The following is a 23,491-nucleotide window of genomic DNA, read 5'->3' as shown; positions in this document are numbered from 1 at the left end:
TATGACCATCTCCGCAGTTTCATGGACATGTTCTTGCGGGTGGAGACTGTGTCTTATACTTTTGTCTTTATGAGTAGGGAAGCACATACATCTCCTTTGGAAAGCCAGCCCTGCCTCTGACTAGCTCTTTAACCTCGGGCAGGTCTCTTAATCTCCCTGGGCCTCGGTTTCCTTATCTTTATTATTATTTTTTTTTAATGTTGTACAGCTTTATTTAAATATAGGGTTTTTTTTTCACGTTTCCTCATCTTTAAAGTAAAGAGTTTGGGCTTTATCATCTCTGCAATATGGTGCAGCTCTGACTTCTGTATCAGTGACATGGGAAACAAACTTGCTTTTGTTTCCTCCTCCCAATGTAAAGGCCCTCATCTAGGCCCAGCATTAGGTCCAACTTCTCCTCAGAACTCCCAGAACACCTTGATCCCTTCTCTTAAGGTTCCCATCATTTATAGAAAATACGAGGAGATCCACATTCAAAAAGCACTCTGCCAGCAGGCAGGGGAGTTTTGTGTTTCAGGACAGTCAACTCTGGGCCAAGTCCTTACCCTAAGGACATTGCCTCGGTTTCCCCACCTGTAAGATGTGCGAATGGTAGTGCCTCCCTGTTAGGAGGCCTGTGTGACAGTGCATGTACAGGGCTCAGCACGGTACCTGGCGCGGGGTAAGGGCTCAGGAAGCATGAGTTACCCTCGTTCTTTTCACTCACACAAGTTTGGCGTCTCTGACTAGCCCTGGAGAGCTGGGTGCCAAAAACGCAATACATTGATCAGTGCCATCTAAATGGTATACTGTAGTTCAGAGAAAATAAGCATTTGCCTTGAAAAATGATAAAGGAATAAAACACTGAAGATTTTGAGCCCCCAAATATTTTATTTTCAAACTTAGGTTTAAGGTGAAATTTCAGTTAATCAGTATTTCATAGTGTTAATGCTCCTCTTTTCCTAGGGATTCCTTGCCACTGGTGAAATTGATCCCTTAAATAGAAGATTTTCCACTTCCGTCAAACCTGATGTCGTAGTACAAGGTTTGTGAGCATGTTTACTATTCATATTTAACTTTGTAAAACCAGTGTTATTTTTAAAGCGAAGTGTTCTATGTAATTTTTAAAAATCTGCATGTGTATATATTTTAGCATGTATTAGTTCTGTGAAATGTGTTCTGTAACTCAGCTGCTTCCAATCACAGTTACTTTCTACAAAGCAGTTGTTTCTTGAATCTAAACCTTGATTGCAACCGGGGCACAAGTGATTCATTGAGCATCATTTTTCATAACTGCTCTTCTTTAAAAAGTAGAACGTGACCTTGTTGAAAACTCAAAACCCAAATGAGGGTTCACTCGTTCCTCCCTTGGAGGTCTGACTTCTTTCCAGAGCTGCAGGCCCATGTTTTCACCTCCCTCCACCCATCTCCCCTCCTCTCCAGCCGGCACCTCTTCCGCAGAAGTGCAAGGCCAGCCTGGGCTACTGCTGCGGCACTGGCTCTGACTAGCCATGTGACTTCACCTCTGTGTGCCTCGGGCTCTCCTGACCGGTGCTCTCTCACAGGGTGGTCTTGAGAGGAATTGAGATCCACAGGGAAAGCCCTCAGTGCAGGGCCAGGCCTAGAATGCTCCCTGCTGGCTGATTCCTCTCCCTACTTCCCCTCCTAGGAAGGACTCCCCAGGAGCTCACAAACCTCATAGAGTGACTTATATACCAGCTAAGTATCATAGCGTGTCGTGACTACGCCTTGTGTCCTCTAGAGGACACTGTACATTTCTTAAGGACAAGGGCCTTATCATTTTTGTAGCTTCTATGTTGATTGATACACACGCATTCAATACATTAAAAACAATTATTGAGCAAATGAAGGGCAACCCTCTCTGTGGCCACGGATGCATTTGGCTATGCCTGTCCGTGATACAGCAGAGGTCGTGCAGGTCATCACCCAGTCGATACTGTGCCCCAGGCCCACCGAGAGACGCACCCAACCATCACAACATTCCGATCAGGTAGAAAGTGTGACGATCATGATTATCATCCCCCTCTTACACATGAGGCTAAGGGGTTAACTTACTCAGGGACCCACGGCTGACAGCTGGAGGTGCAAACCCAGCTCTGACCTCCAGGTGGCGTGATCCAGCCTGACCCCACAGTCTCTGCCCGTCACCAGAGCACATGCTGCTAAGTGACCCCTTAAGTCCACAAGGCCGCTCTTCCAGTTGCGGGCTGGGGTGCATCGATGGATCCTGAGCACCACTTTTTTTTTTTTTTTTAAATGCAATAGAAGAAAACAGAGTAGAAAATATCAGAGGCTGTGGTCTGGAGGAAGGAGAAGTGCAGTTTCAGAAACTTCTCTGCGTGCATCTCTCTCAGATCACCAGGCTCACAGGTCTTGGTCAAGCCACTCGTCTGAAAGAGTCACTTCTACAGAGTGACCGCCTTGTGGCTCTGATACGTGGAGATCTCTGCACGGTGTTGTAATCTTCCAAGGAGACGGGTGTTAAGGGAAGCTGCTCGCCCAGTCCTGCATGGCTGATGTTCCCATGCTGGGGCCTGGGGGGTTAGCTTCCAGTCCCTGCTCAGCTACAGCTGGCCAGTCGAGCAGCAAGGCTTCCCCTCAGGGCCTTGCTGTGAAGCTCAGATGAGATCATGAATATTAAAATACTTTGAAACAGCATCATGTGCTATGTAAATATAAGGAGGTGACATTCAGGTCTCAGTGGCATTTATATGTATCATACGTTCAGCTGCCACCAGCCTGAGGGTACAGTGGTTGGGCTCAGGGAGCTACCTTAACAGTAACCGAGTCTTTCCTCTGGCCTGAGCACCGCCCCGAGCCCCTGCAGCTCCTGGCAGGCTCAGCTGCAGGTGGACACAGCACCAGCCGCTCTCTCTGTGGCCAGAACTCCCTTTCTCCAGTTCCCTCCCCAGGACTCCTTCCTTTTGCCAAAGCACTGTCCCTTCTCTTTTTTTTTTTTTTTTTTTTTTGCGGTACGCGGGCCTCTCACTGTTGTGGCTTCTCCCGTTGCGGAGCACAGGCTCCAGACGCGCAGGCTCAGCGGCCATGGCTCACGGGCCCAGCCGCTCCGCGGCATGTGGGATCTTCCCGGACCGGGGCACGAACCCGCGTCCCCTGCATTGGCAGGCGGACTCTCAACCACTGCGCCACCAGGGAAGCCCTGTCCCTTCTCTTAAAAGCCAGCAGTACTGGTACAGCAGGTATGGGGGGGTCTGAGCCCACCTCCGGCCCCCACATCCCAGGCATCCCAGAGCCTTGCCTGCTAGAGAGCCAGATGCCCAGCCTCATTCACTGGAGATGGGGCTCAGGCCGGCCCACTGGGTGCGTGGCCCAGCTCTGGGGTGGCTCTTCCCTACTAGCGGGGGGCCCTGTGCTGTGTTTCCCAGTGGGCCAGGCTGCCCCACTACCACCAGCCCACTGGTAGGCCCACTTTTCCTTCTCTCCAGAGCATAAAATCTCCTCCTCCCTCCCCCTTGGTCAGAGAGCATCCCCTGCTGCACACACCACTATATTGCTCTTCTGTCTTTGAGAGCAGAGGCACGGACTTCTTCTGGTATCCCCTTTGCAAAGCTGTTTCCACTCCTGACCCCATGTGAAAAGAACACAAGACAGGTTTCGAATAAATGCAGACCCACAGGGAAGCAAGACGTCATTTGAGATGGGTAATTCAGCTTGGGACCTGTTGAAGACCACTTCTAGAAGTCCCAGACTGTCTTGCACATTGAGGGCACTCGATAAATATGCACTGTGGGTGTTGAGGGGAGGCAAGGCCAGAGCGAACCAGGAAGAGCGACAGGACAAGCGCTCTCCCTTTCAAAAGCACCCAGCACGTGGAGAGCATGCTGTCACAGGCCAGAGAGGAGAGGAGACAGCAGCACACATCCGTGTGAGGGGACGAGGGCCGCCGTCTCATGCAGGTGCTATGTTCTTGTTCACAGTGACTGTTCTGGCAGAAAACAAGCACATTAAGGAGTTGCTGAGGAAACATGGGGTGAGCTTGCAGAGTATTGCCGACATTCATCCAATCCGAGTCCAGCCAGGCCGGATTCTTAGTCACATATATGCCAAGCTTGGTAGGTTTGGGGAAATAGCAGGGCATTTTTGGCGAGGGGGCATCTCGGTTCTAGGTTTGGGGTCTGGGGGAGACTGTGATATGTGTAAATTCAAAGGAATTGGGCAAAGCACTAAAGTAGGTGGTTTGACAGCTTCCACGTGAAGAGGAATGGCCACCAAGCACGTTCCTCTCATGCCTGTTCAGGAGATGTCACCACACGCAGCAGTGTGATTCATCAGCTCTGTTGTAAAAGAAGGAGCCACCTTTGAAATTTCACAATTGGAACAGTCATTTGTGTCTTGGTGATGTTTCTAAATTTTATCTGTGGTCTAAGAAAATGCCCATTTACCCATTAAAATGGGAGATGGGTTCTCTTTACTTTTTCTAAAATCTGACTTTGTTTAGGATCATGGTTCAATACTAAATAAATAAAAAGTGAACATTAATAAAGTCCTTTTAATAATTTTATCCCATATAGATGTGGCACCGGGTGCTGTTCTTCTATATGCATGAAAAGAAGGGGGTGGGATTTGTTTTTAATTCATCCTTGTCCCAAAGAAGGATAACAGTATTAGAAAAACCAAACCTCAAAGTGAGTTGTTTAACATATAAATAAGCCCAGTCTTAGCCAGAATCACTTGGATTAGATGTCACTGTATTTGCTCTAGCTCGAATTGCTCTTTTATTTTCTAAATAGGACGGAATAAGAATATGAAATTGAGTGGGCGACCATATCGGCACATCGGAGTCCTTGGAACATCTAAACTATATGTGATTAGGAACCAAATCTTTACTTTCACACCCCAGGTGAGAAGAGCAGGCCAGTAACAAACCAACAAGCATGTTTATTAAGCTGTCTTTTCTGTCTGGGGAGGTACTTTGAATGTGCGTGCATGTATTCAAACAGAGACGTAAGATGACGCCCAGTACCTAATACAGTTCTTTACTCGTGGTAGGTGCTCAATAAATGCGGCTTGAATCGAATTGAGCGTGCCCTCACTTCCAGTATGAAAGTCATACCACTTTACAAATTCGCTAGTGACATGCCACTTGACTCGCAGCCCTTGTGCCCTAATTGCAATAGTCCTTAACCCTTGCTTGGGCTGTTAGCAGGTCCTCTGTCAGCAGAATCCCACATGGGAAGTCTGATTTCTTAGGTCCCAACCCTCTTGACAGGATCCTGAATATACAGATTATGGAACCTTTCTTCAGAGTTTTTGTTTCCAAAGGAAACTAGTCCTGTGGAATGCAAACGAAGCGTTTTTCATCCATTTGGGCAGCTAGAAAGGCCAACTGAGGGATCACTTTGTCAGCATGGGGCATAGCCGCCCAGCTGTCTGGGGACGTAGTTGGACTGTAGGGTCATGGGTCAGTAGCCTCAAGTTGCTCTTTTTCACCCAGCCTGTGCTGCTTGCTTAAATCTTGTGAGTTATTTCCCTTCGTAACAAATTTTAGACCAGAACTGAGCGTGCACTGGTCCAGAGGCCAGGACGACAGTGATTTTCATCAACATCAGGCAACAGTGCCTTTAGTTCACATTAACCAGGCCATGAATCAGGTAAACACAGTCTCCACGTCTCACCTGCTCTCAGTGGCCCCACTAGGAAAACATCACCGAGCCCAGCAGCCCTGGACAGTGTAGGAATTAAGGAGTTATTGATTTACCTTCAGGGACAGCGGTATTGGGGCAGGTCCTTAAATCCCCATCCAAGGAGCTGTAAATAGATCTCGTTGTGCAAGTTTCCCTTCTGCGCTAGCACTAACGTAGCTCTGGCTCCTGGGCAGGCGACAGGTCGATTTGTCTGATCGCGAGGAGAGCCCCATTATGGGGGCGGATTACAGCCAGGGTTGAGCCTCTTCTCTGGAAACAAAATGCAAGGATTAGTGCTGCCGTGAATGACAGCTGGGGTTATGTCGAGGGAGATGAAGGACAGCCTTGAACCTGGCCTCTTCTGACTTGCAGTTCACTGACCAGCATCACTTCTACCTGGCCCTGGACAATGAGATGATTGTGGAGATGCTGAGGATCGAGCTAGCCTACCTGTGCACCTGCTGGCGGATGACGGGCAGACCCACGCTCACCTTCCCCATCACCCATACCATGCTCAGTAACTCCATGAACTTGATCTGCTTGACTCATGTCCCACTGGTGGTTTGGACCCTTTTCAAAATGTTTAAAATGCGTCCCATGGACAGAGCTAAGTACTGAAGGGGGGATTCTTAGCAGTTAGATTTCTTAGGTCGGGAATCTTCTGCGCCATACATATTTTAATTAGATTTTGTTGATGAAAACGTTTCCGTGCATAACGAAACAAAGTATTCCCAGATTAAGTAAACTAATTGATCTTTTTTTTTTTTTTTAAGCAAACGATGGCTCAGATATTCATTCTGCTGTTCTTTCTACAATTCGAAAACTAGAGGATGGATATTTTGGAGGAGCTAGGTAATTTGTGATTTTTTTAAAAAGCAAAAGTAGCGTTGACCTTTCTTAAAGTCTTTTGCTGCCCTTCTCCCATTTTTCGTATCTTGCCGAACATAGAAGCGTGGAGCTTTAGAGTAAAAAGGGAGTTAAAACATCTAATCCAGTCACCCATGTGAAACTGGAATCATCTCTAAGCATCAGTTGGTGGGTGTTTGTGAAGCTTTTATGGACGCCAGGAGGCCTGGGGCATAGAGAGATGAACATATCAAGTCTCTCCGAAGTGGCACTCTCGGAATGCATGTATGGGATGCTGTGTCTGTTTCTACTCAAAGGCTAGAAAACACCCAGGGCCTAGGATCTGGCCGGTGCTCAATAATCAAATCACTCCTGGAATTGACTTGAGTGTGCCAACGCCGTAAGAATAATTCACAGAACTTTACAAATTCCTTCGTGGCCCTCAGAGCAGAGCACCTGAATGGGCCTCCCTAGACCACTGTCCCCTCATCCTCCGTGGAACGACGCCCATTCCGATTTGCAGGCCCACAGTCCAACCAGTGCTCCCAGCTATTACAGTGAAGCACCTTGAGGGATAGGGGGCTCACCTCCCATGGAAACCCCTTTTTTTTTTGTACCCCATGACTGTCACAGGGCAGAAGATTTCTCAGTAGCATCTATGCCCTGATCTCTGTGAATCTCCTGGAATATGCCAGAAGGGCCCCAGGATAACCTCACCACGCAGCTGGTCCGAGTAATGTGTGGCCTTTGCCGAGCTTGGGGAGGCTGCCGTTTGGGTCCTGATGGAGTGCCAGTTGCTAAAAGTGTTTGGGAGTTGAAGTCAGCCCTTCTTGTCACATCCTCCCACACCAGGGACCCTGCTGCCACAGTAATTTTTTTAAATTATAAAATACACATAAAAATTGCCATCTTAACCATTTTCAAGTGTACAGTTCGGTTGCGTTAAGTATATTCACGTAGTTTGCAACCAATCTCTAGAACTCTTTTCATCTTGTAAAACTGAAACTCCCCCCACCCCCGCCCCTGGCAACTACAGTCTGCTTTCTGTCTCCAGGTGTCTCGTCTCAGTGGACTTATCCAGTATTTGTTTTTTTGTGTGACTGGCTTATTTCACTTAGGCTGATGTCCTCAGGGTTGAGTCACTGGATTTCTAAGCACTGGGTTTGGCACCTCTGCTCACCAAGCTCGCTGCGGGTTTTGCTGTAGACTCGAAGTGGCCCTCGCTCCAAGCTTCTCCTGGCCTCTCTCATGAGTGTCAGCGAGGCCATCCCCAGCATTCTGCTGTCTAGCTCCCAGGGCTGGCGCCATAACTGCAGTTGGCATCTGCTTTCGTACATTTCATATCCAGCTTGGATAAGTTACCACCTGGCATATGGCGTCATAACCGAGAGACAATACTATACGCCCATAATGAACTGTTTTCCAAAATGAATTCTTTAACTGAAATCTAATCATTGTCAAAAGGATACCGTGTGCAGTTAGTTGAGCACTTGCAGTGTGTTCTTTGTGGCTTTGCACCTGTTGTCTCACGTTGTCTTCACTTTGTCGTGCAGGCTGTATTCCTATTTTATGGGCAAGGATCTGTAGGCTCAGAGAGCCAGGGGCACAAGATGAGTAGGTGCAGAAGCTCTGTGTGAATCCAGAAACGGGGCTGTAACCACCATACTGAGCTGGATGAGGGCTTACAGGAATCAGGAGGGCCTCTGGTTACAGAGTATGGCAAACAATCCAGAGAACCCTGGAAAGAAACAGGAATGCCTAGGCTCCATCAGCTGCCCTTCCTACTTAGTTCTTCATAATTAACGCTGAATGTCATTTTGTCTCTTTTTTAGGTCTGAGGGTATTTAAAAAACTGAACTCGCTCTACATGCCAGGCTCCACCCTCTGCACCCACCTGGGGTCGCTTGCCATCAGAGGGTTTAGCCTTTCCGCCTTTGACCTGATTCCTTTCAACTTCATCAGAGAGGAACTGGTCCCTGGCTCCACCTCATCTCCTACTGTTTCCAACCGCAGGGCAAAACAATCCTTAGAACTGACCCCAGGGCTCTAGGGGGAAAGTTTTACTTGATTTAAGGGAAGGCTTTTCTCTCCCTCAGGCAATGTCTCTTGACAGTGTACTTGCCCGCAGAAGCTCAGGCACCTGTGAGTTCATCTGAGCTGCGTGCTTCTGTTTACTCTCCTCAAACTAAGCCATTTAAACACGTCATAATCTGATGCTGGTAGCTCTGAGGCATCCTACACTTTTCTGCCTCCAGATCTAACACTTTAAGAAGCACATAGTGCCCGCTTTCTTTCTGTACAGTGGACATCCCACTTGCCCCCCGAACCTGGGGGTGAATCAGGTTCAGGGAGCAAGAACTCGGAGGCTGCTGCCTTTGTAGCAGAATCCCATACTGGCAAACCCAGCTCCCAGTTTTCGGTGGAACTTTTCCCAGCCTGATAATAGGGCCCCTCTGGGCTACTGTCTCTATCCGGGGATGGCCCGGCCATCACATTCTTTCTAGAGAGAACTTTGGCTCTGAGACGTGCCTCTCCCAACATTTCCCCTCACCCTCCCCCGGGCCTTGTGTGGCTGAGTGATAGGGACTCATAAAAGGTAGCACGAGGGCACCCAAAGAATCGTTGCTTGTGGTTTTGTCCTGGTCCAGTTGTTTTAGGGCGAAAAATACCCGAGGGTTGGTTCTGTTTAAAAGTGGTTCGCTCAATATGTTTTGTAAAACTTTGGTTGGTTCAATAAAATAGATTTCTATTTGTGTTGGGTTTGGGGATAGGAAATCAGCATGATGCATTTTGGCTTTTAATATGCTGTGTGCTTCCACTTCATACTTGCTATTGAATTTTCATTTTCATTTCTTGGCTGACTGCTTGTATGGGGCAGTCTGCAGAGTGACGTGCTTACTGATTCTGGCAGAAGTGCCACCTGGTTATTGAAAAGTGTCTCGATGATTCATAGTGGAAGTTTGTCCACATCCACCTATATCTCTAACATAGTGTTTCCTTGGCAGAGTAAAATTAGGGAGCCTTTCGGAATTTCTCACCACCTCTTTCTACACGTATCTGACCTTCCTGGATCCAGACTGTGATGAGAAGTTGTTTGACGATACCAGTGAAGGGAGCTTCAGTCCTGATAGTGATTCAGATTTGGGAGGATATTTCGAAGACAACTATAATCAAGGTACGGCTTGGAATGCCTTTGCAGGTGTCCCTGAATTTATTTAAACCGTGGCATTGTGATAAAATTGCCCTAAAACTCAAGCACAGAAAATGATTTGTAATTAACATGACAAAAGAGTCTTTGGAAACTTTCACGTATTAAAATGCCACTTTAATAAACCTAAACTGTGAAAGTGGGGCTTTTTTAAACCTAGAGGGACAAAGAGTTTCAGGAATGTGGACTTTTCACGAAATATAAAGAAAGAAACACACTGCTTGAATTTTCAAAGAAATGGTAGAATGATCTTGGTTTGACTGGATATAAGTGATGAAGTCCTTTGTGTATAACATTTCTCAAACTGAGGAAGGTTTTGGGTTGGAGTGACCTGTTTTTCACTTTTAGATAGTACTTGGGATTGCGGCTGGGGATTCCATAATGCTTAGCTCACTCATGACAAATTAAAACCAAAAGATCAGATGTTGGCTGCTGGCCCTCTCATTGTCTACATATTCAGCTCATCTTGGGATGATGCGATGTAAACACTATTTGGACCTGTATTTTCTTTTTCTAGGATGAAGTTTTTCCAAACAATAACTTTATGAATACATGCATTATCTATGTAAATCTCTTTACTTTCCAGGGGTAGAGTGGAGGTCAAATATCTATATCAAAATGTTGTCTTTCACTAAATCTACTCAGCACTTCATGCTACACGTAATCACTATTATGCATTTAGGTTATTTCTGCAGCTTGTTTTCACTGGCTCTTTTTCTTACCTGTGTAATTATAGAAAGCCAGGATGAACTTGACCAGTATATCAGCCACCTCCTGCAAAGCACATCCTCGAAGTGCTATCTGCCACCTCTTTGTAAGAAGACAGAGGACAGCCATGTTTTCAGTGCCATCTACTCCACTCGGGATATACTTTCCGTGATGGCAAAAGCAAAGGGTTTGGAAATTCCATGTACATTATTAACTCTTTTCTGCCTGTTAAAATAACTTCTTTTATCAAAGTAATGCATGAGCATAATGTAAAAGTCAAAGAATCCTAAACGACAACAAAATGCAGCTGTTTCCTGCCTCACCTCTCCCCTCCTCACTGCCCCCGGTCCTTCTACTTAGAGGCAACCACTTTCAACTCTTAGTTGTTTCTCCTGGTATTTACATATTTCTAAATAATGTGTCTGTAGTGCTGTCTTTGATGCATCGATTTTATTCAGTATCTGTTGACTTCTTCTTGTGCAGGTGAGGAATTCAGCTGTGTTAAATCACCACTCCTCTGCTTCACTTCCCCTAACCTATCCATGCAGTTGTATTAAGGTTTAGTTAAATCAGTATTCACTATTTCTGTCATTGTATGTATGCAAATATTATTCCCAACTCAGTATAATAATATACTACATTATCATCTTTCCTCTTCGTTTTCTCTAAAGTTAACAGTTGCCCTATCTTTTAGTTTGCTTCGCTTCCTTTCTACACCTTCCAATGGCCTCGCAATACAAATTTCCACAAGGTGAATCATGTATGAATCTCACGGTTCCACTGCTTTTCTTAGAGTCCAAAAGTTTCCTCCCATCTGGCTGATTGCACTCTAAGCCTCTTGCATACCTGGCATCCTGGGTCTTTTCTTTACGATAATCCTTGGAATCTCCTTTGCTTGTCTCTGCAGTTGGGTTCCCTGTTTCTTGATTCTGGCATGTTCCCCTTTCTCAATTTATTCCTTTGGTGGAATACATTCTAGAACAGTTTCAGTAGGTTTTAAGAAATGGTGCAATGGAAGAGGGCACAGTAATGACAGCCCTTAACTTGCTTGTTTCTGGAGTTCACTGCCCCTTTTGGCCTGGCCACCCTCCACGTCCAGGATGTAGATCTTATCCTGGGATGTTCCTTCATCATCATCTGGGAGACTTCCTTGTCTCCTTTGTTAGCTCTCCTGTTTTCTGTATCTCAACTTTTCCTCTTTCTTAGCTTACTATCTTATTTTGGTGGAGGACATCCAGTAGTTTCCTAGGAAACAGTTCATGGTGGGTAAAATTGTTGAGACCTTTCAAGTCTGAAAATATCTACAAATTCTCCATTTGAGAGTTAGGCTGGGTATAGCATTCTAGATTGAAAATAAATTTTCCTTAAGAATTTTGAAAGCATCTCTTCATTGTCTTCTAGCTATCAGTGTTGCTTCTGAGAAATCGGAACCCATCCTGATTTCTTTTTTTTTTTTTTGCGGTACACGGGCCTCTCACTGTTGTGGCCTCTCCCATTGCGGAGCACAGGCTCCGGACACGCAGGCCCAGTGGCCATGGCTCACGGGCCCAGCCGCTCCGCGGCATGTGGGATCTTCCCGGACCGGGGCACGAACCCGTGTCCCCTGCATCGGCAGGCGTACTCTCAACCACTGTGCCACCAGGGAAGCCCCATTCTGATTTTTGATCCTTGAAATATAAACTGTTATTCTCTTTCCAAGTTTGTAGGATTTTCTCTCAGGTTCTGAAATTTCAATGATGTGCTTTGTTCTGGGTGTATTTTCATCCACTGTGTTGGCTACTCAGTGGGCCTTCTCTATCTTGAAATTTATGGTTTTTAGTCCTGTAAAGTTTTTCTGAAAAATTCCTTGACTCATTTCCTTCCCTACATTTTCTCTGTCCTCTCTTTCTGGTACTTTATGATTCCAATGTTGACCTCCTGAAGAAGTCTTTATCGTTTCTCTCCTGTCTTCCATTTCTCTGTCTTTTGATCTGTTCTGAGGGCAATTGCTTCAACTTTTTGTTCCACCTGCTCAGTTGAGTTTTTCCACTTTTGCTGTCATGTTTTAAATCTTTGTTCTCTGAATTGTATCTGTTCTTGTTTCATGAATGCAATATAATTCTTATTACTCTAAGAATTAATGGCAGGGCTTTTTGTTTTTGTTTTTACATTTTCTTCTCCCTAAATGGTTTCCATTTCCCCCAAGTCAATTGTTCCTGTTTGTATTGGTTTCTATCTTCCAGAGTAGAGTCTTTCCTCCAGTGCTGGGTGTTCCTTGGTTAACTGCTCATGCATATAAGAATCTCCAAGCCTGTACCTGTAAATGGGGCCTGTTGGGTTTATGGGTGAAGGCAGGGCAGATTTCCCAGAGATGTTCTGCGATCTCCTTTGCAATCTCCTTTCTAACCTGTAAGGGTCTGATTGCCTCGAGCTATACAGTCATTTATTCCCCCAAGGAATGTACCCACACCTTCAGACATGTGGGTCAGCATCCCCTCCAGAGACACACATACCACCCCTTTTTTACCCTCTTCAGAGAGACCTTCTAGCCTTCTATCAGGGTGAGCAAGGCAGTTGCCAAGCTGTGTGGAGTTGCACAAGGCATCTAGGGAGCTCACTGCCTCTCACACACCTTCTTCTCCATCTTCCTTCTTATGGTTACCCTCTCTGGACCCCCAAGTTCTAGAGGTCCATGGAGCAGCAAGCTCCTTAGACTTCTGAGGATTCTCTGTTAGAAATCTGACTGGTTCTTGGTTTTCCCCACTGCAGTCTTGGGTTTGGTTGCCTTGTGTCCACTAAATGTTTTCATCCTTCAGCTTTCCCACTTCCAAAATGTTACTATTGTCTTCTCTCCTGCTTCCCTATTCTTTAGGATTTGCCTTTTTAAAAATTATTACTTTTTGTAGTGTTAGTGGGGGTTTAAGAGAAACTAAAACTTATGTTTAATCCACTAGTGTTACCTGAAGGTCTATAAATGCCTTCTATTTATTTATTTTAAAATTTATTTATTTTTAATTTTTGGCTGTGTTGGGTCTTTGTTGCTGTGTACGTGCTTTCTCTAGTTGCGGCAAGCAGGGGCTACTCTTCATTGCGGTGCGTGGGCTTCTCATTGTGGTGGCTTCTCTTGTTGCAGAGCATGGGCTCTAGGCACGTGGGCTTCAGTAGTTGCAGCACGCAGGCTCAGTAGTTGTGGCTCGTGGGCCGTAGGGCGCAGGCTCAGTAGTTGTGGCGCACGGGCTTAGCTGCTCCGCGGCATGTGGGATCTTCCCGGACCAGGGCTTGAACCCATGTCCCCTGCATTGGCAGGTGGATTCTTAACCACTGTGCCACCAGGGAAGCCCTATAAATGCCTTTTAAATATACCTCATCTTTACCTGGAAAGCTTCCTATTTTCCCAAGGTGATATGACATACCCTGGCAGACAGAGATGGCTTAATGAATAAATACTGATAACATCTAAAGGTAGTTAAAAGGGGAATTCCCTGATGGTCCAGTGGTTAGGACTCTGTGCTTTCACTGCTGGGGCCCAGGTTCAGTCCCTGGTCAGGGAACTAATAAGATCCTGCAAGCTGCACAGCGCAGCCCCAAAAATTAATTAATTAATTAGGTGGTTAAAAAAACAGAAACGCTAACACCCAGCAGTGGCAAAGTGAAACACACAGTGGACAGGAAGCTGGTACACCTCGATTATGAGAAGGCCAGTGACCTTGGGCAAATGACAAGGTCATTGGACAAACCTTGGACAAACCCTCTCTGGTTCTCAGTTTCCACATCTGAAAGAAAAAGAAGCTGGACTCAATCATTTCTAAGTCTCCTTCCAGTCCTAGATGCTATGTAGTTTTCCCTGAATTCTAAGAGAGAAAAGTGGAATTCAGCTCCTTAAAGCAAGATCTGTGTGTGTCCTGCTCATTTCTTATTTCCAGAGTTAGCACATGATGTGGCCACATGAAAAATTCTTTTTGAAATCAGTGAAACTAAGTAAGTAATCATTTCTTACTTGGTTTGTACTGAATAGGGAGTAGCCACCGTACCTCTTAAAAGAAGTATTTTATCCTTCCTCCTGCTCCGAAGAGCTTTCTCTTTATTCGTTTGTTTTCTAGTTGTTCCCATGGCTTTGCCAACTAAAGTCCTAAGTGCCCACCGTAAATCGCTGAATCTTGTTGATTGTCCTCAGCCACTCCTAAAAAAGGTAAAGTATTTAGAATCACTTTTTCAAAAAGTGTGATGTTCTTTGGTGCTGGTGTAGCCCCAAGAACTCTTTTAAATGGTTGAACTCAAAAGAGCACATTTCTTGGTATCCAGAACTTTCAGGATTAGAAGTTCTGGGTTTTGATGTGCACCCACTCACTTAGTTGTCTGGCTTCTGGTTTGTGTCAGTATGCACACTGAATTTGATGCAAACCTTTATATTTTGCGTGTAGGAGATGGCTACTGACATTCTGCCTACTCATCAGAATCTGTGTCACATTAGAGGAAATGAGCTAGCTCGCCACCAGCGCCGTCCTAGCTGTGCCAGCCAGCCAAAGCCGGGCTACTTGTGGAGCAGGGCACAGAACCAGAAAAAGATTCCTCTGGAGAATAAAATCCCAGGGTGTTCCCCACTAGTTCCCATAATTTGTTATTTTATCCAAAGTTCCCTTTGATTTTATCAGAAAGATTCAGCGTCTGTTGGAGACTATTTTAACCTAACCACAATTTTAGGTTGTTTAAAACTCACATATTTTTTGTGTGTGTTTTGCCTTCAAAAAACATTTTATTGAAGTTTAACATATATAGAGAAAAGTATATAAAATATAAGTATAGAGCTCAATGAATTATCACTGAGCCAACAGACCCGTGTGCGTAACAAGCGCCCTTTGTGTCCCTCCCGGTCGCTTCCTCCCCCTCCACTCGAAAGGTAACTGCTAGCATGAATTCTAACACCAGGGGTTGGTTTTGCCTGTTTTTGACCTTTACATAAATAAAATTTACACATATTTTAACCTGTTCAGTTCAGTCCCCTGCAAACATCCACTAACACAATGATTCACCGATCAGAAATATAAACAAAAAGCCCCAAAAGATACAATGAAAACCTGTAGCATAGCACAGCAGCAGAGTTCCAAGACCGGGTTGGTGTGTCACTTCCTGGTCTTCTGGAAGTTGGCATGCTCAGCCCCCCTCCCCTGCTTTCTGGCTTTTGTATGGACAGGCCCCCGAAGATGACTTCCAGTTTCCCAGAGATGACCACGGCAACATAGACTGTGAGAAGCTGGCTGAGCAGCTGAAAGACTGTTCGAACCTACAGGACCAAGCGGACATTCTGTACATTCTGTATGTAATAAAGTAAGTGGGTGGTCTTCACTAGGTTGAGCTTTCTCTCTTCTCCTTGCTCTTTGTCCTAGGCTTCTTGGCCTTCCAACAAGCCACATCATGGTCATAGTCACCCAAGCTACCCAGACTCACCGTGAACAGACTCCCATCCCCTTCTCTACCTACTAGTGTTGCCCTCCCAAGATGAGAAGGCTGGGTGAGGCCAGGATCTCATCATTTCCTGATGTTAGGCTTCTGTTTCAAATAGACAGAAGACGACGCAGCCCTCTCGGTGAGACTCAAAGGCACTGGGAAGCCCCCAGGCACTTGGCAGAATGCGTGGTGATTCATTCCCCTCCCTGCCAAGTGAGCTCTATTGTAAGAGAATCTGGCCTTGAAACGTTCTGGGCCATACTTCTGGGGTTTTCCATGTCTTGACAGGGGTCCCAGCTGGGACACAAATCTCTCTGGACAGCACGGGGTCACTGTTCACAACCTCCTCAGTGAGCTCTATGGAAAAGCCGGCTTGAACCAGGAGTGGGGTCTGATCCGCTACATCTCTGGCCTACTCAAGAAGAAAGTGGAAGTCCTGGCTGAGGTCAGAACCACCATGCACGTGAAGGGTGTCTGTTTGTCTTCTCTAGCCCGGTGCCGTCTTCCTATTAGGAAAGCTGGAGGCAAGCACCTTCATTTGTAAAGGAAACACGTTGTTTAATATACAGACGGAGCTGGGCCTTCTGTCCTGACCTCCCACTGCTCTTGGAAGACAGGCAGAGGAAATGAAATTCAAGTTGATTAGTTTTGTTACTCCTTAGCTGCAGAAAAGGGTTTACCAAGAAATGAAATGAAAATGCTCTGTGGCCCTGCACCCTCTTAAACAGAGCTCTCTTATTTCTGCACATCTGTAATACAATCATCATCAGTATTTTAACCCCAAGGCCCTGCAAAATCCAGAACTGCTTTCTATGACATTCAGGTTCTTTTTTTCCCCCATTCATTCATTCATTTATTTATTTTATGGCTGCATTGGGTCTTCATTGCTGCACATGGGCTCTCTCCAGTTGCGGCGAGCGGGGGCTACTCTTCATTGTGGTGCGCGGGCTTCTCATTGCGGTGGCTTCTCTTGTTGCAGAGCATGGGCTCTAGGCACGCAGGCTTCAGTAGTTATGGCGCGTGGGCTCAGTAGGCGTGGCTCACGAGCTCTAGAGCGCAGGCTCAGTAGTTGTGGCGCACGGGCTTAGTTGCTCCGTGGCATGTGGGATCTTCCCGGCCCAGGGCTCGAACCCGTGTCCCCTGCATTGGCAGGCGGATTCTTAACCACTGTGCCACTAGGGAAGTCCCCAAGTTCACTGTTTTAGTAAGGTGATGGTATTTATTATATGTGAATAATGGGGAAACTGGCAACTTAGGACTATAATATGGTCATTAACTCTTAACATCAGTATTTTAGGACTCATAGCAACTCATCCTCCTTATGGAATATCAGGGAATCCAGTGTGTTTGCTACAGGGGGTGAGCATAAAATACCCACTAATAGGCCCTGCAGAGCCAGGCCTGGGACCACATTTTGGGGACAAAGATCACGGGGACCCAACTCTGGCTGGGTTGCTCAGTCTGGGGTCTGTGTATGAATTTTCAAATAAATAGCAGCATGGGTCATGAAGTTTGTAAAGGTAAATTTATGATCTTATTGGCAGTGGTCCTTCCCCACCGGCTTTGCTAATCTTCCTCCCCCTCCCCCTTTTCCTAAATGTGCAGGCCTGCACGGACCTGCTGTCGCACCAGAAGCAGCTCACGGTGGGCCTGCCGCCAGAACCCCGGGAGAAGACCATCTCTGCGTAAGTTTTCAACCTGGGGCCTCAGGTTTGGGGGCGGTACCTGGGGGGAAAACATCAGTGCTGTCCACCATTCAGGAAGAGAGTCTTTTTATAGACACTGTCACTCGAGCACTTCCAGCAGGAAAATGAGGATATTCCATAGAGGACTAGGAGGCATCTTTCGTGGTGTTTGTGTCCTGACGCTCCTTCCTAGGCCTCTTCCCCCCGAGGAGCTCACAGAACTCATCTACGAAGCCAGCGGGCAGGACATCAGCATCGCCGTGCTCACACAGGTCAGCTGGCCACGGAGGGGCAGGGCTGTCTCGGGGCAGCAGAGGCTTCTCCGCCACCAGCCAGTCTCTGAAGCCCTGTCTCCACGTCTGTCTGTGTCAGGAGATTGTGGTTTACCTGGCGATGTATGTCAGGGCACAGCCCAGCCTCTTCGTGGAGATGCTCAGACTCCGGGTTGGACTCATCATTCAGGTGATGGCCACGGAGCTGGCGCGGAGCCTGAACTGTTCAGGTGCGATTCTCACGCGCGGCTCCCACAGCTCCTGCACCCACCCGCCCCTGGGGAGCCCTGCTCAAGTATTCTGGAACCAGGGCTTCTGAGCCTTTGGGTGGGCTCACGGCTTCACCAGATTCTCTCGTTTAGATGTAACTTCCGCCAAACCAACCAGCACAGGGTGTTGAATTTCATAGGTTAGGGAAAATGAGGTACTAGAATCTTCTGCTCTGCTCCTGACATCTGAGTTCCTGTTTCTCCTTGTGGTAAGATGTCACCCCCCATTTCATAAAACCTCTGCTGGGAGAAATCCTACCAATTTAAATATGTAAATCAACTGCAAGGTGCATTCCAACATTGGGGGTTATTACAGTGAGAAAAATTATGCGTCTGAGTTAAGAAAATATACAACTTAAATAGCAGCATTTAGAATCACCAAGGATCGGTACCTTTCAGTCCTGAAGCAGTAGAGAGGTGATCCTGAGCAGGGAGACCTCCCACAGTACCCTTTGTCTCCACCACCACCCCACGCCCACGCCACTCTACCTTCCCCTGCCACCAGGCCTGTGTCGGGACACTTACACGATGTTTGTTTTTAGGAGAAGAAGCTTCTGAAAGTTTGATGAACCTCAGCCCTTTCGATATGAAAAATCTCCTACACCATATTTTAAGTGGAAAGGAGTTTGGTGTTGAAAGAAGCGGTAAGTAAATGCCCATCTTACTGAGGGGAGGGGGTCAGACAGGGCTGGACTGACGTGTCCAGCGTGGCCTGGAACTGCTTCATTTCTATACAGATCAACACCAGTAATCGCGATTCGGGACATAATGTTTGGGTAGCAGGTTCCTACTTCACTGAGATGGACAGAGTTCTAGGTTTAAGGTTGTGACTTGTAGGGCTTTGTGACCCCTCGTCGGCTGGCTGGGAGAGCTGCGGTCCCATGTGGGCGTGGTGCACACCCTGGCCTGCGGCCTCCCTCCTTCTGCAGTTGGTCCAGGCACTGTCACTTGTGCACAGGGGTTAGGAGCAGGTGAGGTGACCAAGGTGTCAGCATGCAAGGGCTGTCTTTTCCCAGCACCTGAGGGCCCCACCTTTAGTGTGGGTTGGTTTTCAGTTAGACCCCCATCACCCTTCATGGGCCCAGATAAAAGCCCTCTGCAGCCTCACAGCACCTTCTTGCTGAGTGAGTTTGCCTCGTCCCCTTCTTGCTCTCTCTCACTTTTTATCTGTACCGGAACCCTGTTTGCAGTGCTAGGAAATATAATCGCCCAAGTCCTGGTGGAATTCTGTTCTCAAATGCTCCCTAATTATAATTGAAGCAATTATCATTTACCCTCCTCATAATAAGGTGAAATGATTTGCAGACACATTTGTGAATTTGTTTCATCAAGCCAAAGAAATGCAGTGTGGGCTGTCATTCTTTTTATTTAATAAGGACATTGGGTACTTCGGATCTTTTCTTTAGAGTGGGCACCAGCAGGCAACCAAACCGGCATCGTGCGATCAGGTGTGTTTTGGTGGGTTTTCTCCTTTCCTGAGGAATGGTCAAGATCCTTTTCCAAAAGTAATTTTCAGTTCTTTCAAATGCACAGTCCTTGAAATGTAAATATGTAAGATTAATATTTAATGTGTTCTGCTCATCAAAATAATATATGTGGTTTGACACAGATAATTACTAAAAATTGTTATTAAACAGAGTAATGTCACTTGAAACCATAAATATGTCTAATCGCAAGCAAGGCCAGAAGAGGTCCTGTCTTTTTGCGTACAGCATCATTTGTTAATTGTCCTTTGTAATTGTTCAATTTTTATAAATCAGGAAACTCAAATAGTCTTAGAATTTTTATTACATCCTGAGATGTCGGAGATGAGTATTTTCAGCTAATGCCCACTCTATACAGGCCCCACTGTAGCTTCCCAGACCCCTTTGGGTTCCGTTTTCCACTCTCCCAGTGTCCCTCCTCCCTCTCTGGCTAATCGTCGTGTCTCCTTTGTGGGTCCTCCCTCTGTGCTGTCCTTTGGCTCCTTATTTGTCTCTACTCCTCTGGGCAGTGCCCTACTCCCATGGCTTCGGGGGTGGGGTGGGTGGGAAGGCAGGGCACGCAGAGGATGCTGCCCGAGGAAATGACCTTAGAGTCGGGCCTTCAGAAGGAGAGGACGCACCTGGCAGAGGGGAGCAGGCAGGCCAGGAGGGAGCCGCCTGTGCAATGCCCAGTGCTGAGTGGCTGGCCTGGAGGGGACAGCTAAGAGCGGCGGGTGGGCTCAAGTCGGTAGGGCTTTGTGTGCCCCTGTGAGGCTTTAACCTGAAGAAGGATTCGAGGTGGACAGTGACATGGTCACACGTGCCTTTAAGAATGATCGTTGTGAGCACACCGTGGAGAACCGGTTAGTGGGGGCAGGGCGGGCAGCAGAGTGGAGCCAGGTGACGGATCCTCCCTGCCCCTTCTGTGTGTCTTCGCCACCTCCAGCCTTTGGTCGGCTTGTTCTCCCAGGACTTCCCTCTCCGGCCCCAAGGCTGGACCTTAATTAGGTGGTCTCAGTTTTCTGCAAGGAAGGGGGTGCATTTGGAGAAGTAAAAAATTATTTTAAAAAACATATCCAAATCATTGAAGGGTTTCCTGGCCACTCAGTGTTTTCTGCATGCTGCTTAAGTGATGTTCGCTCTGTCACTCATCCACTCAAACACATATTGAGCCTGTGCTGTGTAGCAGGCGCTGCCCCAGGTGCTGGAAACAGAGCGCTGGCCAGGGCAGACACGGCCACCTCTAATGGAGTGCATGGTCGAGTGGGAGAGAGAGACGCGGATAAAAATAAGCACATGCGGGCTTCCCTGGTGGCGCAGTGGTTAAGAATCCACCTGCCAATGCAGGGGACACGGGTTCGAGCCCTGGCCCGGGAAGATCCCACATGCCGCAGAGAAACTAAGCCCGTGCGCCACAACTACTGAGCCTGCGCTCTAGACCCCGTGAGCCACAGCTTCTGAAGGCTGCGCGCCTAGAGCCCGTGCTCTGCAACAAGAGAAGCCACTGCAATGAGAAGCCTGTGCACCGCAACGAAGAGTAGAGTAGCCCCCGCTCACCACAACCAGAGAAAAGCCCACGCGCAACAACAAAGACCCAACGCAGCCAAAAACAAAATAAATAAAATAAAATAATTAATTAAAAAAATAAGCACATGCATGCATTCCTCTCAGGGTGGACAAAATATCGTTTCTAAGAAGGATGTGTGTGTTTCCTCTCCAGTGCGGCCTATCCATTCCTCCACATCCAGCCCTGCCATCTCCATCCATGAGGTGGGACATACTGGAGTCACCAAAACCGAGAGGAGTGGCATCAACAGGCTGAGGAGTGAGATGAAACAGGTAAGAAGAGCTCTCGGCGCCAGGAAAGAAGTGGTTTTCCTATCTGGGCTCAAGTCAGAAAGTGATAGAAACCCAAGGCATGCAGGGTACAGCCTGCTTTGTAAAGGACGTGCCATCCCTTCTGTCCTGGAATCTGAACACACCCTGTGCCCAGACATCCCAGAGCCACTCACGTGCACCCACCACACGCTCATCCTTAACGTTAAGGTGTTATGCGAGCATTCTGGAAAATACCCTTCCCCGTGTTTGCCTGTTGCCCGAGAACTAGTCATTCAAATGGATCACAGCCATTTAAAAAGTAGAGTCGCGCAAAAGGTAACTGAATCATCTCTCCATCAAATGTGTCCTTCAGGTGAAACAGAGACACCTTTATTTTCCACCATCCACAGGTGTCTCTTTTGTGCTCACCTTTATGTAATTCACAGTAAGTTCCTTCTCAACTGATCCCACAGGACTGCAAGTCAACAGCCTTTCAGTCCTAATGTGCCGGTTACTGTGGTAGGACTTGACAGTGATCTACAGTAGGAAATAGTTTCTTTCCTTCTGACTGTGACCTGCAGTGAGAGACACATTCGGATTTTCTTCTCCATTTCAAATGATGACTCAGTAGATTGAGTCTGTGAGGCACTGAGGGTCACACCCTGCAGCTGGAGCAACACTTCCTTGGACAATCTAGAGGGTGATAGAAGTAGTAAGGCATCCTTGATTTGAAACTGGTTTTTGTTTATCTTCTGATGTATTTTTACTTTCAGATGACTAGGCGATTTAGTGCTGATGAACAGGTGAAACATCTTTGTCTTGTTTCCTCCTTTACTGTGCTTCATGTTCTTTCTGGCTTGAATGGGGAAAGCAAGGCTGTGAGTACAGAGAGTCTGAGTGGGTGGAGAACGGTTCTGCCCGTCCAACATGCTTGGGTGGAGGGGACTCTGCAGGCTGTGGGAGGCAGCCCTGGGGACAGGCAGAGCACTGGACTTGAAAGCAGGAGAGCCCTGCGCCTTTAAACAAATCCATGTATCAAACTTGGATTTTACAGGAGGCTGTGTGAAAGGGATGGTCCCGGGTTCTGCCTCGGCAGGAGTTTCTGTTCAAAAAAAGGGAAGAAATAGGGACAAATAGATTGTGGTCATTGATTATAGCAGTAGAAAGAATACTGCTACTTCCTGTCCCTAGATTGCCTGGGGGAGTTTAACCCTGGAAGGAAAAGAAAATGTAAGGATACTGTTCTTTTATGTCACCCTTGTGACATACTTCCTTCGCCTCCTCCATCCAGAAGATCAGAGCCCCTTTCCTAATGATTTAATGTCTCTGTGAGAGAGCTCAGAGGAGTCACATACTGACACGCGGATTCTCTGTGTTGTCCCAGGGAAAAACGTCCATGCTGTCTCATTCGAATTTATGCTCTTTCCAAGTAAGGAACAGATTTTCCAAACATCTTCCTTTGCCCACCACTAGGTGGCACTGTCCCTCTTGTTACCTACATCCCGATGGCCGCTGACTGTGGCTGAATATGGGTGGTTCCTTCCGTCTCCATTTAGTGCCCTCCTTACATATTACGGGGACAAAATGATCACCTTTTTTCTTTGATGGGTTTAGATTCAGTTAGCCAGTACAAGTTTTGTATTTGGCCACTTATATCAAAGAAGTATATTATCCTCTTTCCAAAATTAACATAAAAGATTAGCATTTCATGGCTGGGAGTTTGGAAAATAAGTCGTGTGCTAACTTGATGAGGCACCCTCCACATCTGACTAGATATGGGAACACTCCACACTCAGAGAAAGCATTTCCCGGGACCTCTATTGCGCGAGCCCAGAGCTCTGCCCGCTGCTCTGCAGGCCATCTGCCTGGGGGGGTGAGTGAGAACTTGTGGCCACCCGCATCCTCTGCCTCTTCCTTCCTTGGCTGTTTCTGAGGCTGTTCTATGTTCCTTCTCTCTGCGTGCATCCTTTGGTGTCATTGCACATGACTGAGTGGACTCTCTTTGTTTTGTAGCTCTTTTCTGTGAGCCAGGCCCCATCCGGCAGCGCACACTCCTCCAAGTCTGTGGTAAACAGTGTGTCCCAGCCATTGTCCCCTTCGCCACCTCCTTCTCGTTTATGGTGTCTGAATCCTCTCGTTGCCCTTCTCGTGCT

General features: G+C 47.0%; 1 protein-coding gene across 10 annotated transcripts in view; it reads left to right on the top strand.

Annotated features, from left to right (window-relative positions):
* The window catches only part of PHKA2 (phosphorylase kinase regulatory subunit alpha 2), an 87,325-nt gene that overhangs the window by 53,485 nt on the left and 10,349 nt on the right, over nucleotides 1–23,491 (top strand). For 4 of the 10 annotated variants that reach the window (XR_013825662.1, XR_013825663.1, XM_079910163.1 and 1 more), the window contains exons 13-29: nucleotides 946–1,024; nucleotides 3,939–4,073; nucleotides 4,752–4,861; nucleotides 6,018–6,162; nucleotides 6,419–6,497; nucleotides 9,497–9,666; nucleotides 10,436–10,609; nucleotides 14,487–14,575; nucleotides 15,578–15,711; nucleotides 16,120–16,276; nucleotides 17,437–17,516; nucleotides 17,611–17,788; nucleotides 17,889–18,018; nucleotides 18,600–18,701; nucleotides 21,241–21,359; nucleotides 22,112–22,141; nucleotides 23,352–23,405. Coding sequence is in view for 8 of the 10 variants with exons in the window: in XM_079910163.1 (XP_079766289.1) it covers nucleotides 946–1,024; nucleotides 3,939–4,073; nucleotides 4,752–4,861; nucleotides 6,018–6,162; nucleotides 6,419–6,497; nucleotides 9,497–9,666; nucleotides 10,436–10,609; nucleotides 14,487–14,575; nucleotides 15,578–15,711; nucleotides 16,120–16,276; nucleotides 17,437–17,516; nucleotides 17,611–17,788; nucleotides 17,889–18,018; nucleotides 18,600–18,701; nucleotides 21,241–21,359; nucleotides 22,112–22,141; nucleotides 23,352–23,405 (1,965 nt within the window). In the remaining 2 variants the exon portion in view is untranslated. The remainder of the gene's footprint in view (nucleotides 1–945; nucleotides 1,025–3,938; nucleotides 4,074–4,751; nucleotides 4,862–6,017; nucleotides 6,163–6,418; nucleotides 6,498–9,496; nucleotides 9,667–10,435; nucleotides 10,610–14,486; nucleotides 14,576–15,577; nucleotides 15,712–16,119; nucleotides 16,277–17,436; nucleotides 17,517–17,610; nucleotides 17,789–17,888; nucleotides 18,019–18,599; nucleotides 18,702–21,240; nucleotides 21,360–22,111; nucleotides 22,142–23,351; nucleotides 23,406–23,491) is intronic. The other 6 variants (XM_079910164.1, XM_079910167.1, XM_079910168.1 and 3 more) reach the window with 6 other exon arrangements.

The sequence above is a fragment of the Stenella coeruleoalba genome (assembly GCF_951394435.1).
Source record: "Stenella coeruleoalba genome assembly, chromosome: X".
NCBI lineage: Eukaryota > Metazoa > Chordata > Mammalia > Artiodactyla > Delphinidae > Stenella > Stenella coeruleoalba.
Note: the sequence above shows the minus strand (reverse complement) of the source record. Positions and strands in the feature narration are given on the sequence as shown.